At 57.2% G+C, this 18,611-nt stretch overlaps 2 protein-coding genes across 5 annotated transcripts in view; one reads left to right on the plus strand and one right to left on the minus strand.

The window, feature by feature from the left end:
• Positions 1–3,136: 3,136 nt before the first annotated feature.
• On the plus strand, positions 3,137–8,782 carry CHPF2 (chondroitin polymerizing factor 2). Of its 2 annotated transcripts, none has more exons than XM_027573518.1 (5): positions 3,137–3,235; positions 3,758–4,918; positions 5,341–5,905; positions 6,502–6,684; positions 7,362–8,782. In XM_027573518.1, exons 2-5 carry the CDS (start codon positions 4,638–4,640, stop codon positions 8,667–8,669), a joined length of 2,337 nt encoding a protein of 778 aa, XP_027429319.1. In that variant the 5' UTR covers positions 3,137–3,235; positions 3,758–4,637; the 3' UTR covers positions 8,670–8,782. The 2 variants fall into 2 exon arrangements, with proteins under 2 accessions (XP_027429319.1, XP_027429318.1); XM_027573517.1 differs by having other exon boundaries at positions 3,152–3,235; positions 3,659–4,918.
• SMARCD3 (SWI/SNF related, matrix associated, actin dependent regulator of chromatin, subfamily d, member 3) overlaps positions 8,761–18,611 on the minus strand; it is a 28,389-nt gene continuing 18,538 nt past the window's right edge. Inside the window, exons 1-13 of one of the 3 annotated variants that reach the window (XM_027573519.2) lie at positions 18,215–18,480; positions 15,114–15,325; positions 13,365–13,407; positions 12,391–12,513; positions 12,147–12,269; positions 11,800–11,895; positions 11,540–11,641; positions 11,164–11,325; positions 10,279–10,376; positions 9,971–10,106; positions 9,568–9,690; positions 9,347–9,448; positions 8,761–9,127 (exon numbers count right to left, since the gene is read on the minus strand). In XM_027573519.2, the coding sequence (XP_027429320.1) occupies positions 9,074–9,127; positions 9,347–9,448; positions 9,568–9,690; positions 9,971–10,106; positions 10,279–10,376; positions 11,164–11,325; positions 11,540–11,641; positions 11,800–11,895; positions 12,147–12,269; positions 12,391–12,513; positions 13,365–13,407; positions 15,114–15,325; positions 18,215–18,292 (1,452 nt within the window). In that variant the 5' untranslated portion in view covers positions 18,293–18,480 and the 3' untranslated portion in view covers positions 8,761–9,073. Of the gene's footprint in view, positions 9,128–9,346; positions 9,449–9,567; positions 9,691–9,970; positions 10,107–10,278; positions 10,377–11,163; positions 11,326–11,539; positions 11,642–11,799; positions 11,896–12,146; positions 12,270–12,390; positions 12,514–13,364; positions 13,408–15,113; positions 15,327–18,214; positions 18,481–18,611 lie in introns of those variants that run through there. The other 2 variants (XM_035723258.1, XM_027573522.2) reach the window with 2 other exon arrangements.

The raw sequence follows: 18,611 nt of genomic DNA on the forward strand, positions 1-18,611 counted from the left end.
ACTGCTGGCGGGAACGCAAAGTGGTGCAGCCACTGTGGAAAACAGTATGGAGGTTTCTCAAAATATGAAAAGCAGAATTACCATACGATCCAGTATTCCACTACTGGGTATTTACCTAAAGAAAACAAAAACACTAATTCGAAAAGATATATGTGCCTCTACGTTTACTGCAGCATTATTTACAATAGCCAAGATACGGAAGCAACACAAGTGTCCACAGAGAGATGAATGAATAAAGAAAATGTGATATATATGCACAGTGGAATATTACTCAGCCATAAAAAATGAAATCTTGCCATTTGCAATAGCATGGATGGATCTAAGGGTATCATGCTAACTGAAATAAGTCAGTCAGAGTAAGACAAATACCATATGATTTCACTCATGTGTGGAATTTAAGAAAAAAAAACCAAATGAACAAAGAAAAAAAGGAGACAAAAAAAAACAGACTTTTAACTATAGAGAACAAACTGGTGATTACCAGAGAGGAGGTGGGTGGGGGGATGGGTGAGCACGGTAAAGGGGATTAAGAGCAGACTTGTCAGGGGGCGCCTGGGTGGCTCAGTCCTTAAGCGTCTGCCTTTGGCTCAGGTCATGATCTCAACCCTGTCCATCGCCCCCCCACCCCCCCCATGGAGCCCCATATCCGGCTCCTTTCTCAGCAGGAAGCCGCTTCTCCCTCTCCCTGTGCCCCTCCACCCCGCTTGTGCTCTTGCTCACCATCTCTCTCTCTAATAAATAAATAAAATCTTAAGAAAAAGGAGAGAGTACACATAACAAGCACTGAGTAATGTATGTAATTGAATTACTATACTGTACACCTGAAACTAGTATAACCCTATATGTTATACTGGAATTTAAAAAAAAAAGCAAAAAAAAAAAAGCAAAAGATTGTACGTGGGAAAAAGTGTAAAATATCTCAATTTTTATATTGATTACATGTTGAAATTATATTTTGATATGTTTAATAATATAATAATTATACTATTAAAATTAATTTCATCTGTTTCTTTTTCCTTTTTAAAAATGTGAAAATTTTAAATTACATATACAGCTCACATTATATTTTTGTTGGACAATGCTGGTCTGGAACCTGTATCTTCCAGAGTCGAGGTAAGCATCCCTACCCTGCTTCCCAGGGTCTATTCTAACAAATCATTCACTTACCACTTATTATGTGTCAGTAGCTCAGGGGAGATCAAATTGCAGTCTAACTGAGGATAAAGACCAAAACACAGTAAAGGAAAACAAATGCTGGTAACCTCTATCTTATATACTTCCTAGAATGGTGGTTCTTAACTCTACCAGCCCCGTGTTCCCTTTTAATAGCAAACTTTTCTTTTAATAACACCCCCTTACTATTTTGAAATACAGTTCATAGATGATATAACCTACTACACACATAAATTAAAAAAAAATTATTGTCTTCACCATAACAGAAAAAAAGGAGAGCCTTTCCAATAACTGTTATTTCACTATGCTAGAAAACATAATTAGTCATATGTTTGTAGCTGCGTATAGGATCACCTTGAATGTGACCGTACAAATACAGACAACACCAGGAGGACACTGCTGTCCGTGATACAGTTCTCCAAAATAGTAACTCTTAGTAAAGTCCTGAATGAAACAAAGTATTATCTTCCTTCCATTTACTTGATAGTTACATTCCTTGAAAATTCCGCACATATTACAACCCTGCAAAATTACTTTGTTTTTATATATAAAACACAGGCTCTTGGGGTGCCTGGGTGGCGTCTGCCTTCGGCTAGGCTCAAGTCATGATCCTGGGGTCCTGGGATTGAGCTCCACGTCAGGCTCTCTGCTCAGCGGGGAGCCTGCTTCTCCCTTTCCCTCTGCCTGCTGCTCCCCCTGCTTGTGCTCTCCCTCTCTGCCAAATAAATAAATAAAATATTAAAAAAAAAATAAAACACAGGTTCAAGGATTAGTTAATTATAACTTTTTTTCCCACTTACGTGAACTTTTAGGAGAACATTTGAAAGCTGTGTGGGCTGGGTGATTTCCTCTCGTGGGACAGTCTTGCAAAGTGCAGGAGTTGTAGCATTCTTGGCTCCTCCCCTCAACCATAAACCGAGATTGCCCCCCTCATACACTTGCACATTGCCTATTAGGGATGTGCCTTCCCTGTTGGAAACCCGTTGGGCTCTTTGGAAGGCCCGGCCAGCCCTCCAGCCTCCCCTTGGGCTTTTTTCTCCTCTCTCACCGGACTTTAGCTGGCCCTGGCCTTCCCCAGTTCTTCTCTAGGGCAGTGTCTTTCCTCTTTCAGGGCCTATGTGCTCTGCTCTTTGCCCAGAAAACTCCTCTCCACTTTCTGTCTAGGTAACTTACTGAATCTTTGGATCTCAGCATTCCCAAATTCCCAATCTAATTTAATTCTTCCTGTCATGTTTTTCTGCTGGGCTCTACTTTCTGCAATGATACTTATGACAGGCTGTGATTTCCTTTCTACCTGTTTATATTTTTGGTATGTCAGTGTGTGTTTAATGTCTGTCTCCCTCAACCCCTCAGCTCCCGGAGGGCAGGGACCATGCCCGCCTCTCCTACCACTGTTCACTCAATTCTTTCTTTTCTTCTCTCTCTCTCTCTTTTTTTAAAGATTTTATTTATTTATTTGTGTGAGAGCGCGCACAAACTGGAAGAGCAGCAGGCAGAGGGAGAAGCGGACTCCCTGCTGAGCAACGAGCCCGATGCTCGATCCCAGGACCCTGCCATCATGACCTGACCGAAGGCAGACGCTTAAATGCCTGAGCCACCCAGGCGTCCCTCACTCAATACTTTCAACGCTAGCCCGCAACTTGGTAGGCAAATAACATTTCGGAAATAACTCAGTGGATGATGGGGTTCCGAAGCCCATTGGGAGAAGTCGTCGAGGAGGCAGAACCGCGCCCACTGAGGCGAAGGACATTTTATTTCCAAGGTAGACAAAAGTTGAGGTTGAAGATGCGGAGCGCCTCCGGGTCCACTCGTACTAGCGTCTGTGGGGCGCACGCCTCTTCTTCCGGGCGGGTGCCTGGCAGGGCCGCCACGTCATCCCCGCGGCGGCTGCGCGGTGCGGGGAAGGGGCGGGGAGACCACCCGGGGCGGAGGCGGGGCGAGCGACCGGATGCTGTCACCATAGAGACCGGGACTGACGGCGAGCGGAAGAGGAAGGCGCGGGCCGGGCTGTGAGGTGGCAGCGGCTGCAGCGGCGGAGCTGGCGCCTCGGCCGGGCACTGGGGTCTGTTCCCCCTTCCCCGCCCTTCCCCCTGCAGGGGCGACAGGGGCGCCGCTCCAGACGGCAGGAGCAGGTCCCACCCCCCCGCCCTCGCCCCTGCTCCCCAGGACGGCGCTGGCCGCATCGGCCACACCGGGCTGCCCATTACCGGTCCGCCGCCTCCCCTGGCCCTGCTGCAGGGCCTCCGCCTGTGGGACTCGGGTGTGCCTGCTGTCCCTCGCCCGCTGGCGCAGGCAGGGCCTCTGCCCCGCCGACGGGCCTGATAACGGGGTCTTTGCCTTCCTCTCCCAGCCGCAACCTCCATTCCCTCCGCCCGAACAAACCGAGCTGAGTCCCCCAGCCCCTCCTCGACAGTTCCGTGACGCAGCCGGTTTTATTTCTGTTTTGAGACTAACAGCTAAAACTCGCGTTGGGCCTTCCTTCTAGGACTGGAATTGGTCTTTGATCGCTGAGAGGGAGAGCAGCGGCGCTCGCCCTGGCAGCGGTCACGTCCGAAGCCAGCCAAGCCTCCGTTTGCTTTCACAGGACCCCGGTGTCGTCTTTAGCTGCTTCTCGTCCTCCCACTTTGGTTTGGCTTGGGTACCTGGGGCCCCGGTAAAACCAGACGCTGCATTGCTCTTACACAGCCAGAGTTACTGTCATTTGCTTCCTGTCTCCTCTCAGAAGAAGGTGGACGGCACCAGCCTCTCAGCAGCTGGGATTCAGAGAAGAATTGCCCTGCAGCATGGTTCCATCAGCCATTGTCCTCCTCTGAGAGGCTCTCAGTGCTGCGTCACCGTCTGTGTCCACCTCATGTGGGTGGGCAGAACTGTGCACCATGGCAGAGGCTCCTGACCACTCTCGACTGGGAGGAGGGGTTACTCTAGTAGCTGTGTGTTTCCTTAACACTCAGCAGTAGAGTAGAAAGGCCCTTAACCCATCCCCCGTGCTGGCCTTCAATAGCTAGTCGGCAGCCCCTTCAGTGAATTGAGTGAGAAACGTGCCCTCTGCCAGGTGCTCTTTGAAAAAGGCCTACTGACGAAGGCTCTTGTCGTTGAGGCTGTTATTTTGATGGGAGTATGTGCTTTTCCCCAAAGGTGTGTGTAGTCCTTCATTTTGGGTTAGATTTGGCAGGATTAAGTTTTGTTCCCTCCTCTTTCTGGAAGACAGACCATAATCCCATTAATGGGTGAAATTGACTCTAATATGTGTTGCCATTTAGACTGAGGGTTGAATCTGGCACCTCGAGGACTGAAGCCCAGCCATACGCTTCCTGGGGATGCTGGGCCTGGAAGCAAACACACCTTGCTCTTTCATTGACTTCACTGACCCTAGGTTTCCTGGTTAAAACCGTAGGCCTGCTGTTGGCCTAAAGCCCATTAATCTATTGATTGATCCTTGAGGCCGTGCCCTCTGGGGCATACATATGGCAGGGCCTACCACCATGCGACTGAGCTCCCTGTTGGCTCTGCTGCGACCAGCACTGCCCCTCATCCTAGGGCTGTCTCTGGGATGCAGCCTGAGCCTCTTGCGGGTCTCCTGGATCCAGGGTGAGGGAGAAGATCCATGTGTAGAAGCTGTGGGGGAACCAGGAGTGCCACATAATCCAGACTCAAGAACTGGACTGGACCAAAGTGATGAAGACTTCAAACCCCGGATTGTCCCTTACTACAGGGATCCCAACAAGCCCTATAAGAAGGTGCTCAGGTGAGAGCTGTGTGCGTACATGGCCCCCGGACCCCACTTCTGCACGGCTCTAAGGCCTTGCCTCTGCCTTCACTGGTAATCAGTGTTAGGCTCCTAGAACAATTCTTTGCCTTATTACCCATCATGGTTTGTTCCTATTTTTCCCTTCTCAGGTTTAAGAAAGTCTTGCCCATTGGTGTTAAATTTGTGTGGGATGTTCTTAAACAGGGCAGGAATTGCATCTGACCACCTAGTCATCCAATCCATCCTTAGTGGAACCCTCCCCAAATGAATTCCAGTGTCAGTGGATGCTCACTGGAGTAGCTCATTAATATCAATGAGGAGGTCTCTCCTCTCTTCATCCCTGGAGCGACGTATATGCTGGGCAAACCGGGCTCCTAAAGATTAAGGAGTTGACCCTTGGCCTGTTGGTCCCTCCACAGGACTCGGTATATCCAGACAGAGCTGGGCTCTCGGGAGCGGTTGCTGGTGGCTGTCCTGACCTCCAGGGCTACCCTGCCCACTCTGGCTGTGGCTGTCAACCGCACGGTGGCCCACCACTTCCCTCGATTACTGTACTTCACTGGGCAGCGAGGGGCGCGGACTCCTGCAGGAATGCAGGTGGTATCTCACGGGGATGAACGGCCAGCCTGGCTCATGTCAGAGACCCTGCGCCATCTCCACACACACTTTGGGGGCGACTACGACTGGTTCTTCATCATGCAGGATGACACGTATGTACAGGCCCCCCGCCTGGCAGCCCTTGCTGGCCACCTCAGCATCAACCAAGACCTGTACTTGGGCCGAGCCGAGGAGTTTATTGGCGCAGGCGAGCAGGCCCGGTACTGCCACGGGGGCTTTGGCTACCTGTTGTCACGGAGTCTCCTGCTTCGACTGCGGCCCCATCTGGACGGCTGCCGAGGAGACATTCTCAGTGCCCGTCCTGATGAGTGGCTTGGCCGCTGCCTCATCGACTCTCTGGGCATCGGCTGTGTCTCACAGCACCAGGTGACAGCCCTTTCGAGTCCATCTCGGTCCCCGACAATTCGTAGTGACTGAGTGATTGGTCTCCAGGGTGGGTGCTGCTGGCTCCTTCCCAGCAGCACGTTGGGGTTTTGTCCTTCCTAGCCACTGACCCTGGCTTAGAACCCTCGGGCTGTCAAAAGTGGCATCTTGTCAGGGGCCCTCTGGGCAAGATAGAAAGGTACCCCTACTCACCAGCTCCTCCCATCTGCTCCCCTGCCCTTTGCCCCCTCCCCTGACACATGCACAGTCATAAACAATCTGGGAATGTCCTAGAGATGGCCACTGTCCTGGAGAAGTAAGGTAAACCAGAGTAGTGGAGCATTTTCTGGCTCATGGCTTTCATTCTCTTGAAACAGTGCGGTTCTTTGGGCAAAGAGGGCATCCTTAATTGCCTACTTCACATTCTTTTTTCCCAAGTCTGGTGAAAGTCAGGCCAAGCTTAAGGGGACACTGGAGTGAGCTCCTGCTCTCCCCCTGTTCTGTGGCAGCAACAGGGGTGAATGCGGAGTCTGGTTAAGGGTGGTGGGGACAGGCAGCCCCTCGTGTGTGGTTTTGATTGATCTGATTGGTCCCTTTAGGGGCAGCAGTATCGTTCATTTGAACTGGCCAAAAATAGGGACCCGGAGAAGGAGGGGAGCTCGGCTTTCCTGAGTGCCTTCGCAGTGCATCCCGTCTCCGAGGGAACCCTCATGTACAGGCTCCATAAGCGCTTCAGTGCTCTGGAGCTGGAGCGGGCGTACAGCGAGATAGAACAACTGCAGGTGAGCCTGGGTCCACGGTTGGAGCTCCCAGTGAGTGGGCAGCTGGGTGAGCGGGGAGGCTGGTGAGGTAGGAAGAGGCTGACCATACCTAAATATAAACATCTCCAAGGAGAAGGGGCCCATGGGCACCCGGGTCAATCATAAGAGAAGGTCCTGGCCCGACCTGGATGGAGTGAAAAGGGTTTGCAGGTGCACTATGAGGATTAGGGCTCGGTACGGCGCTTAGACACGATTGTTTTAGTGCCCCTCCACTGGAGACGCAGAAGCCTAGAAGTCCCTGGATTTCTAGCACCGTCCTTAAAAAGCCCAAGGGTAGACGTGGAAGAACGCTCCAGTGGATCGTGGTTGTGAGTGGTGGAATGAATGCAGGTGAAAGCAAAGGTTCAGTCCTGAAGAAGGTGTACTGTGGGTGTGGGAGAGAAAGGCTGCGGGGCTTTAACCTCTGCCAAAGCACATTTTCCACCTCTTCCTTTCTCGGAGCAACCGTGTAAGGTGTGTAGGATTCATATGCTTTCTGCATTTTACAGACAAGAATGGAAAGGGGATTGAACAAGTAGCCCGGGGGCACCTCACTACCTGTTGACAGAGTCAGGACAGAGCTAAGAACCCAGGACGCTAGAGCCGGGTCGGTCCCTGACTCCTGAGAGGGCACTAACTGTGCGTCCCTCCCACCCTAGGCTCAGATCCAGAACCTGACCGTGCTGACCCCCGAGGGCGAGGCAGGGCTGAGCTGGCCCATCGGGCTCCCGGCCCCTTTCACGCCACACTCTCGATTTGAGGTGCTGGGCTGGGACTACTTCACAGAGCAGCATACCTTCTCCTGTGCAGACGGGTCCCCCAAGTGCCCACTGCAGGGGGCCAGCAGGGCCGATGTGGGTGACGCAGTGGAGACTGCTTTGGAGCAGCTAAATCGGCGCTACCAGCCCCGCCTGCGCTTTCAGAAGCAGCGGCTGCTCAACGGCTATCGGCGCTTCGACCCGGCGCGGGGCATGGAGTACACCCTGGACCTCCTGCTGGAAGCCGTGACGCAGCGCGGGCACCGGCGGGCCCTGGCACGAAGGGTCAGCCTGCTGCGGCCGCTGAGCCGGGTGGAGATCCTGCCCATGCCCTATGTCACAGAGGCCACCCGTGTGCAGCTCGTGCTGCCGCTCCTGGCGGCCGAAGCTGCCGCAGCCCTGGCTTTCCTGGAGGCCTTTGCGGCCGGTGTCCTGGAGCCACGAGAGCACGCGCTGCTCACCCTGCTGCTGGTCTACGGACCCCGGGAAGGTGGCCGAGGGGCCCCAGAGCCATTCCTTGGGGTGAAGGCGGCAGCGGCCGAGTTAGAGCAACGGTACCCGGGGACCAGGCTGGCCTGGCTCGCGGTGCGCGCAGAGGCCCCTTCGCAGGTGCGGCTCATGGACGTGGTCTCTAAGAAGCACCCCGTGGACACACTCTTCTTCCTCACCACCGTGTGGACCAGGCCCGGGCCCGAAGTCCTCAACCGCTGCCGAATGAACGCCATCTCTGGCTGGCAGGCCTTCTTCCCAGTGCATTTCCAGGAGTTCAACCCTGCCCTGGCACCACAGAGATCTCCCCCAGGGCCCCCGGGAGCCGGCCCTGACCCCCCGTCCCCTCCCGGGGCCGACGCTGCCCGGGGGGCTCCCGTAGGAGGCAGGTTTGACCGACAGGCTTCCGCGGAGGGCTGCTTCTACAACGCCGACTACCTGGCGGCCCGAGCCCGGCTGGCTGGTGAACTGGCAGGCCAGGAAGAGGAGGAAGCCCTGGAGGGGCTGGAGGTGATGGATGTTTTCCTCCGGTTCTCAGGGCTCCACCTCTTCCGGGCCGTGGAGCCAGGGCTGGTGCAGAAGTTCTCCCTGCGGGACTGTAGCCCACGGCTCAGCGAGGAGCTCTACCACCGCTGCCGCCTCAGCAACCTGGAGGGGCTGGGGGGCCGGGCCCAGCTCGCAGTGGCGCTGTTTGAGCCGGAGCAGGCCAACAGCACCTAGCATGGCCCGGGGCCCTGCCCCTCCGTGCAGTTCCCCTTTCGGCCGCAAGCCCCGGGAAGGGCAAGGCAAAACGGATGGACAGATGGAGAGCTTGTGGCTGTATTTTTTTAATAAGAAAAATGTTATTAAAAGTGTCTTCTGCCAAACTGTTTTTAGGTCTAGGGAAAATGGAGTAAAGAGAAGACTCTGAGGGAGGGGGTGGGGAATCTTCCCAGAGGGACCCGCCGCCTTCCCCTTGTCCTTCCTCCCCAGTTGCCAATGACACACAAGGCTGCTCTCAGATGCATGACCTTTAATCATTCCCCTGCCTCACCCAGAAGGTGTCAGGGGAGTGATGGCAGAGCCCCCGGGGGGCCAGGGCCCCGGGCCCGGAGGCCCACAGTGGTGCTCATTCACGGGGGCTCCTAGGTGTTGCGCACAACCAGCGACTGCTCCAGCTCCTGCCTGCGCTGCTGGATCTTGAGGGAAATAAGAGCAGTAGCAGGGTTACGCTGTTGCTGGTGAGTGACAGGCCAGTCCCCACCACCCAGCCACCCTGGAAGAGCATCTGGGGGCAGGGAGGGCTCCTCCGCGGTGAGGGGGTTGGTGGAGCAGCAAGGGCCGCTGACGGGGCTGGGAAGGGAGGCTTCTCTGGGAGTGAGGGGGGGGAGGCCTGAGGTACACGGGCCCCTCCACACCTTGCAGTAGAAATAGCGGCTGACGGCTTCCTGGGACCAGGGCTGGTGGTAGAACTCAGCCCGGCGCTCCTCCTCAGGGTTGCCTGCCACATCTGTCATCACCTGGGAGGGAGCAGCGGGGTCAGCCCTGAGCCCAGACCCCCTCCAGCCCTTGTGTAACCACCTTTACTGTCTTCCCAATATGCTTCTCTTCCATCCAGTGCTCCCTGAGTCCCCTTCACCTTGAGGTCCCGGCTCTGGGAGCGGAGCAGGTCTTGGATGTAGCCTTTGGGGTCTCTGGAGAAGCTTAGCATGAAGTCCCTCTGGATCTTGAGCTGGTTTATGGACTCAATCGTCTCATGGATCTACAGGTAGAAAGAAAGACGCTTTCACCTGGCCATGGTGATGTGGGAGAGAAGGGGAAGGAGGAGAGGGGCCAGCGGGGGGAGGGGTTTGCTGCTGTTCCTTTGAAGGGCAATCCCTGGGGTCCGGGCCTGGGGAAGGGGGGATGGGCAGAGCTCTAAGTAGCAAGGGAAGGGCCACCTGCCCCCTTCATCTCTCCATAGGCCTGTGCTCTCGTCTCTTGTCTGTTATTTTGTCATTTCGGGGTTAACGTCCCACTCTAGCTCTGGGCTCTGGCCCCACCTTACTGTCCAGAGCGCTGATCTCCTGCTGGTTGGCCGTGGACAGGAGGAAGCTGCTCATCTGTCCCTTCAGTGGCTCCTCTACCTCCACGTCAATATCGTAGCACGCCGTCTTCTTCTGGTCCGACGGGTCCACGCTGCCAGGGAAGTCCAGCCCTTGGTATCCGCGCTGCTCCCACAGAGGCCAGAGGGTCCCAGGGGCAGATGCGGTGGTGGGGGCTGGGGGGGGGGGGAGCGGGGGGGGGGGGAGAAAGAGGGAGGGCAGGACTGCAATGATTCCCTGGTCTGAGGAGCAAGCTGGGGCCTCACCTGATAACGTGGTTGATGACAATAGGGTCAGGGGGCAATAGCAGAGCTGTGAGGCGCTGGGGAATCTCAGAAAACTTCAGCCGCGGGCAATCAAAAATCTGAAGCAGGAGAGAAAGAGACCAATCTCATCTGCTTGAAAAGAGTGTAACTACAGTCCTAGATCCTTCCATTCTGGGACGGCCACAAGACGCCAAGAGCAAGTCTAACTCCAGTGCTGCTGGGGCAGGGACGAGGGTGTCAGTGGGTGGTGGAGTGAGGACAAGGGCGTGGGTTGGTGCAGTGCAGTGGCTGAAAGCACCGGCGCTGGGTCTGTGGCCGCCGAGGGGCAAATCCTGCCTCTTCCATTGACACCACAACCTCGGGCCAGTCCCCTGAGCTCTCAGGCCTCGGTTTCTTCATGTCCAGAGTGGGGACGGTAACTACCAGGGTGGTTGGGAAAACTAAGTGGATGAGGCCACACTGCTTGCAACAGTGCCTGGCACACGACAAGTGCTCAATAAACATCCACTGCTATTTTACTCCTCGGGTTTATCTGCCGTGTTTATTTAAACAGCTTTACGAATAATAATCTCTACTTTGGTAGAGTCTGGATCCAGGACTAGAACCCAGGGATCCTAACTCTCAAGTGCCAAGAATATTATGTTCCCCAAACTGTTGGCCTTTTAAGGTTCCAGATCTTTCTAAACTGGCTTGGCTAAAGGGGATGGGCTGCGGCGAGGAGCTACGCCACGGTTGGGCCTGCACTAGGACCCTGCTTACCGTTTGTGATACCCAGGAATCTAGACGTGGAGGAGGGGGTGTTGCCGTTAGTCCTTAGTCGAGGCACCTCCCCTATTGGGACCTCTGCCTGCCCCCCAACATCCCTGAGATCAGGGGAGGGGGTACCTGCTGGAAGTATTTGTCCCCATTGATGTATTCCTTGTCATGCGAGTCCTGCAGCCTGTTGGTCTTCACATACTGCCAGAGGGCCTGCACGATGGCTGAGCGGCTCTGTGTGTGCAATCCCAGCAGCCGAGCCAGGCGGGGATCCAGTTTGAATTGGGGAGGCTGGGAAAAGATGGCCGCGAAAATAAAAGCGAGGGAGTGGGAAGAGCTCAGGGCCAGGCAGCTTGGGACTGGGGGGGGGACGTGATGACTGGGCTCCTGGGAAACATGCTTCTGGAGAAGGTGAGATTGGGAAGAGCATGGGGTCCCTCGGGGTGCGCCCCCTTGAAGCCGAGGCCTGCCCTAAGAGCAAGGGTGTGGGGGGAGGGGCACGGACCTGGTAGTCCAGCATGAGGAGCAGTGTGCAGCGTACACTCAGGTCCCCCGGCCTCTTCACCTGGAAGCCGTCCGTCTCCTGGGTGGTGGGTGTCCGGTGCCACTGCCCAGCGGGGAGGAGAGCTGGGTCACCTCACAGGCCCAGCTGGGCTGCTGGGCCCAGGGGCGCTCGGGTGGTCCCTGCTCCAGATCCGCGCGGCTGAGGGGACGCTGGTCCCTGGAAGGGTGGCTGTCCCCGGGCAGAAGAGGTCTGGGTCTTACCTCAACTAGGTGGTTGTCGGGGCCATAAAGGTCTTTGTCCAGCTCAATGACCAAACTCTTGAAGAAGGAAGAGAACTTCCGCTTCTGCTTGCTGGGCTGTGGGGGCAGGACAGGGACCGTGGGGGCACGACAGGGACCGTGGGGGCACGATGAGTCGGGGGTGGGTGGGGCTGGTCGGGTAGGGCAGCGCGGCTAGAAGCAGGCCTCGGCACCTGGACCATCTCCGCAGGCCGCCCACCCCTGGCTGGGGCTGACTCCCTAACCCATGGTGCAAACATCTCGTTCTGTCCTCAGCTCAGCCCCATACCCACCCCAGGACACCTGGAGAGACCTGGGCCAGGACGTACGTCATCCAGGAGCTTCCCCTCCACCCGCAGCTCCCAGGAGGCAATGCTGCCATCAGAATCTTCAGCATCGGGCTTCGCAGGGTTAAAAGTATTGGAGATATAAAGACGCAGCTTCCGCTTTTGCTGTAGAAATAAAGAGTGTAGTACCGAGCCAACGCTGTGTGCTCCCATTCCCGGGGCAATCCTACTCCTCCATCCTTGGAACAGGACCCAGAGCCCTCTTCCTGCCCCCAAATCAAGACACCTTCATTGGCCTCTTTAGAGCCTCCTGGATGTCCACCCGCTTCCGCATGATGGTTTGATCCAGTTTCCTCTCAAATGCCAGGAGGTCCATATAAGCCTGGGACTCGGGGACCAGCTCCCGGATCTGGAACAGAAGGAGCAAGACGGGGAACCAGGGGCTCAGCCAGTGTTGTAGGTGGAATGTGCGTGTCTTACGGTCCCAGGGTACAAAGGGTGTAGAGGGGAGCTGGCCAGGTTCTGGGCACGCAACTTTGGGAGTGCAAACGGGGACTTCTCCCCAGGACTGCGTATCCAGCAGAAAGGACCTCGACATGTAGGGATACACGCTGCTTCTCCCTCGACGGAGAAGCATTTCATCACTAGGGGCAGCCGCAGCAGCCACGGAGCCCAGCAACTAGGGCTTCCCCTCCTCATCTTGTCCTTGCCCTTGTCACATGGCCTCTGGACCTTCCTGGGGTGTCTGCAAAGTGCCTGGGACCCTGGGGTGCCTGAGACAGAGGGTGTCGCTGCTTGCCTCTACCCTGCCACCCCACCTCGTCGCTCCACCTGACGTCTCAGCTGTACCACCCCCCACGCCTAGCTTGGCCTGGGTTCACTTATGACATCCAGGCCTTCTGGCCAGCCTCAGTTCCCTTCACTCCCCCTGCCAGCCTTTGGTCCCCTAGCTCTTGTGCCCTCTTTGTCCCACACCTGTATTTATGTCTGCGGACTGCTGGAGCTCAGTCCACTGCACCCAGGGCCCAGTACCCTACCTCTTCCGGCTCCGCTCCTTCCCTCTGCCCCACCCCCTCCCTCTGGCCGGGGAGCCCCACTTCTTAATTAGCTTTTTAAACAAAAAGTGAAAGTGGCTGTGACGCTGAAGCTCTGCTCCTAAGGGGGGAGGGGAAGCAGCCCCGGGGGGTTGGGGTGGGGGGAGAGGAGGCAGAGCAGCGAAGGGTTGAGGGTGGGCTGGGGGCTGCTGTGAAAGGCACTCACCCTTTGAGGGAGGATTTTGTCAGCCATCTTCCTCCTCTTGGCACTGTACATTTTTTAAAGAAAAAACCAGGTTACCATGGCGACAGATCTGGGAGTAACGAGGCCACCTGCTAAATTATCCCGACATCTCCACCCGCCTGGCTGGGGTTCCCACAGCCCGCTTGTCTGCCCGCCCAAGGGGCTATGGCAGTGGTGTCTGGCATGGCGCTACGTCCTCTCGTGGGGAGCAGATGCGGCCCCGGTCCTTTCTCTAGCCCGGGAGCCCCTTTCCACCCCCACCATATCCTCAGGCCAGAGAAATTTAGACTTGGGGGGGGTGGGGAAGCTGCAAAAGTGTTTGAGAAAAGCTAGGGAGGGGGAGGACAGAGGAGAGGGAGGAAGGATTCTGAGGACTTTCCCTTTCTGTTAGCAGGGGTGCACAGCCCAAGGTGGCCTGAGCTCAGAGGGAGGGGAGCCGTGTCGGACACCCTCTCCCATCCCTGGAGCAGGGGGCGATGGGTGAAGCCGGTGAGGACTTGCACCCCTGGCACCCTGGGCTTGGAAGGGGATGCTGACAGGCCCTCGGATCACCCGCCAACAGGGTCCAGAAACACAACCAGAGGGATCCAGAGAGAGGGTTCTCCTGTGGGGTGTGACTGCAGGCTGGATTTGGGGTGGCAGCTGAGACTTGGACTCTTCTTGACCCGCTAGCTGCTTCTGATTCCTAAAAGCACCCCCAGAAGATCCTTGGCGAGTTGAGATTAGAACCCAGCCTGGAGGATGGCTCTGTACCATCCCTGTGTGGTGATAACCACTGCCCCCTCCCTTCCAAAAGCCTATTCTAAGGCTCGGTAAACACCTTTCATTAAAGGTCTGATTTGTTTTGAAGAAATTACCTATGTGAAACTCTCCATTTATACAAGACAAATCAGGAACTTGTTTACTGTATAAAAGGATGATTCACTTTGCAAAAGAATTCATCATGGGATTCCTATAAATGGTGAATTTTCCTTGATGTGTAAAAAATATTTAATAATGAGGTAAAATCCATATTACTCCTTTTATAGGACTCCATCTGGTGTGCAAAGGGAAGCATGTGTGTTTGGTTAAATAGTGAAACCCAGAGGGGCATCTCTCGTGCCAGACACCAGCAGGGGCTTTTGGGGTGCCACCAGCTGGCTCAGACGGGGAAACGGGCTGGTCCCTGGTGGCTGTGGGGCAGACCTGGTCCCGAGGATAGATTATGGCAGCTCTTCAACCTCTGAGTGCCTAGGAATCACCTGAGAGCAGGACTGTGCAGGAGACCACCCACAGGGCAAATCCCCAGGCTCCACCCCCCTGGCCAGAGAGTCAGATTGAGAATATCTGGAGTGGGGCTTTTAAACAGTCAAGCCAGGGTACTGAGGGCGGTGCACTGGACAGCCACACTTGGAGAAATACAGTCCCTAAAGCTCAGCCCTCGGTCCTACCGCCAGCCCCACCCCCACCCCAAAGGCTGAAGCGTCTCCCAGAACCTGGGGACAAGGGGGGAGAGAAGGACCGAGCAGGTGACAAGGACAAGGGCGCGACGGCTGCAGCTTCGGTCTCTACGGTGGGCACACAAAGGAACCTGACCAGTGCCCCCTCGGCCCACCTCCCCAGAGGGCATCCCACCCAGGACGGCTCGTTCCTTGCTGATCCTTCTTCCTCGCTCCTTCCAATCTCGCTCCTCACCCACCCCGTCCCTGGGGTCCCGTGGCCCGCCCCCCGTCCGCTCTGGGCCCCACTCACCTGCGGCTCCGCGCGGGGGCGGTGGGCACCGGCTGGCCCTGGCTCTGGGCCTGGCTCTGGCCGGGCGGGGGCGCTGCTCGCTTGCGGGCGGGCTCCATGCCCGCGGGGGCCAGGCCGGGTCGCACGGCGGGGCTGCCCATGTACGGGGAGCCCGGGGGGCCCATGGGCGCCCCCTGGTGGGGCATCCGGGCTCCAGACGGCATCCCGGGGCGCGGGTGGGGGGGGGGCGGGGGCGGGGGCGGAGGTGAAGCAGAAACTGGCGCCCGCCGGTCAGACCAGGACCCCGGTTCCAGGCGCGGTGAGCCGCGTCTCTCCCACCCCAAGCCCCCCGGCCGGTGACCCTGATGCCGCCAGCGTGAGCGAGGGGTGGGAGGGGCAGGGGCGCCGCAACCGCGCGGCTTGGCGGAGGGGGCTTTGCGTCTCGCTGCAGGAAGCTAACTGAAGCCAGGCAACTGCACTGGGCATCGCCAGCCTCGGATTTGCGGAAGGTACCGCGAAAATGAATATTAATGGCGCCTTTCAACCTTTTCAAAGGATGTTCACATCCACATGCTCATCTGCAAGACAGACTGAGGGGGTCTTTCCAACCCCACTTGACAGATGAGGCAACCGTGGCTCAAGGAGAAAAGCGACCTAGCCAAGGTCACGCAGCTCCTCCTAGCAAAGGCAGCACTGAACCGCCGCTTCCTGAGGGGCCAGGACTGTTTGCTCTCTGCAGCTTCATCTGGGTTAGAGGCCCAGCTCCCTGCTAGGACTTCTGCCCCTTTCCACTCCTTGCTTCTCAGGCCACTTCCTGGGCTGTCCTTCCGTGCACTTGCCCTCCCCACCTTAACCGCCCTTCTCTCTGGGCCCCTGCTTTTGACCCCTCAGCTCCAACCACACCCCCTTTGGCTGATTCCAAACCTCCACACCCAGGGGCTCTGACGACTTAGCCCACCGCCCCCCCCCCCCCCAATCTGCTCCTAAGGTGAAGGCTGGAGGCAGCAGGAGCCGGTGAGGTCACCCCCTACCAGAATTCCCTGACAGGACGAGAGGCAGCTGGGCTGGAGGTGGGCTGCCCAGAGGGCTTGGAGAGCTCAAAGACAGCGGCATTTCCTTTCCATCCATTTCTCCCTTCCTGTCCGCCTGCAGAACTCCTTCACTTCCCACCCTGCCCCAGGGAGGTAGGAAGTCAGGGCTCAAAGGGAGCCGTGGAGAGCGAAATGAGGCAGGTGTATTCCCCTGCCACCTCAGATGGGATGTAGAGGAGATGCAAATTCATTGAGTGAAGTGTTTCAGAGACTTTTAAAACCCCACTTGTTCAGATTCCAGAACAGGGATTGGGGAAGACCAGAGAGGCTGTAAAGTGGAGGGTGGGTGGGAAGGGGACAAAGAGAGCAGGAAGGAGATTAGGGAGCAAGGGATGCACCCCCCGTGCCCCTGTTACCTTTTACACGCTACCCACTTTGCCCCCTAGAGTGCAGATGCCCCCCCCCCCGGCAGAAGGAGGAGCCCTGAGCCGAGCTGGGTGACCAACTCTCCCTCCTGTCCCTCTTGCCCTGTACTAGGTCTCACCCTAACTCCCAGCCAGCCAGCTGTCTCTGTCCATCTCTCCCACAGTGAAAACTGCCTGTCCGTGTGTCTGCCTCCCCCACCCCACCTGACCCTGTCACTCATATCTCCAGAGTGGTGGCCCAGAATGGAGCCTAGGCCCAGCCCCACCAGTACAGATAGGGTACTGGGAGTGAAGCGGGGGGACTCACAGCCACCCAAGAACCGAAGCTCTAAGTTGTCGAGATTAAAAAAAACAAAAACAAAAACAAAAAACCCCACATGTATAGCCCCCTCTCTCCCCTAGATGGGCCTTTTTAAAGGGACTTCACCAAACAGCGTGGTTAGGACTGGCAACTTGGCTGACTGACACGGGCACCCCTGGGAAGTTGCCTCAGAGATCTCTGGGACTGGAGAACAGGCTGCCCAGGAAGCCCCTTTACCCAATCAGCTGCTCTCCCATTTTTCAAGGCCAGCGATACTTGCTGATCTGCTGAAGAGGCCCCGAGAGAGAAGCTTCCAGAGCCCCCAGAGGGCTGTGCCAGCTACTGGGACCACCCCAACGAAGGGCCAAGATTCTAGGGACTCTGGCCTCCCTCACTGAGAACGTGCCTTCTTTGGGGTCACAACCAAATTTGGCCATAGTCAACTTGACTGCCTCCTCTGCACCCAGCTCCAACCCCCGTAGCCATTGCAAGTCCTACAGCCCCTGCCTCTCCCATTCTGCTGCCCTCCACGCTTCTCCCAGCCTGGCTTCTGCTGCCTCAGCCTGAGGTCCCATCCCCTCAGGGCACCCTGGGCTCCCTTAGGCTCCCTGTATGCCTTCCAAGTCTGCTCCTGGCAGGAAGGTGCCGCCCTGCCCCTTTGGCCTCTAGGCCGCACATCCCTGACTGCAGCCCTTCCTTCACACCTTTGAGGATTTAAGGACATCAGCTTCTGGTGGGCTGAGTCTGCCAAGGGGATCTTCAGACCCCTTAACTTGGGGTCTGTCCCTAGAGAGGGTCTCCCTCTCTGACCCTGATGGCAGAGGCCATCAGCAAAGCCCCAGAGCCCTCCTGCCAGGATGCAGAGGTTGTTCAGCCAGAGAGCTTCCCGCTCCCAGTGCCTCCAGGGTCACCTGCTCCTTGCTCCCGGAGACACAATCGGAGAGACACTGTCCCAACGGATGAGCAGACAACCAGCCCACCCAGTGCCGTGTCCCCCACCCCCACCCGCAGGGCAGGGGAACACCTGGGCCCGCGAGGAAGAGAACAGAAGACAACACGTCTGGTACAGAGGGGACCCCCTCCACACTCTTGGGGGGGACAGTCCCCAAGTCCCACCCCCAGCCCCTGACAAGAACCCACGCAAACGCCTCCCGTCCCCGCCCGGGCACCGATCCCCGGCCCGCCGCCTGACGACGTGTTCGAGTGCCAGGGCGCCGGCACAGTCCTGGGGCTGGGCCGCGGGGCCGTGGCGCCCCTGCCAGAGGGGTGGGAGAGCGGGAGCCCCCTCCTGGCCCCTCCCGATCATCCCTCCATTCAGCCCGAGCCAGCTCGCTCACCCTCCCCCGCTAACTTTCCCCCACTCACCACCCCATGGACCAGAAACTCAAAAAGTTTGCTTTTCGTGGCTTTGCGCGCCCCTCCGGCAACTTCGTCCGCGGCCATCGGGGTGGGCTCAGCGGCTCCTCTCACTCTCTCTCTCTCTTCCTCTTTCTTTCCCTTTTCTGCCTTTTTTTTTCCTCCAACTCTCCCCTCTGAGTCCTGCTGGGCTCTCTCACACTTCTACTCGAGCGGAGTGGGGAGGGGGCCCCTTCAGGGCTGCCCTGACGGCCCACGGCCCACGCCGCCGCCGCCCGCCCGCCGCCGCCGCCGCCGCCGCCGCCGCCGCCGCCGCCGCGGCTGCCGCATTCCTGCACTGATAAGACAGAAATAGTCCGGCGGCCCGGGGTCTGCCTGTTGACTCGGCGGGGACAGAAACGCCTGC

Source organism: Zalophus californianus, chromosome 12 (assembly GCF_009762305.2).
Source record: "Zalophus californianus isolate mZalCal1 chromosome 12, mZalCal1.pri.v2, whole genome shotgun sequence".
NCBI classification, from domain to species: domain Eukaryota; kingdom Metazoa; phylum Chordata; class Mammalia; order Carnivora; family Otariidae; genus Zalophus; species Zalophus californianus.

Excerpts from the sequence above, each read along its gene's own strand:
- CHPF2 (XM_027573518.1), top strand. The coding sequence starts at position 4,638 with ATGGCAGGGCCTACCACCATGCGACTGAGCTCCCTGTTGGCTCTGCTG. Across the intron at positions 4,919-5,340 it reads CCCTATAAGAAGGTGCTCAG|GACTCGGTATATCCAGACAG; the intron begins GTGAGAGCTGTG and ends GTCCCTCCACAG. Across the intron at positions 6,685-7,361 it reads GCGAGATAGAACAACTGCAG|GCTCAGATCCAGAACCTGAC; the intron begins GTGAGCCTGGGT and ends CTCCCACCCTAG.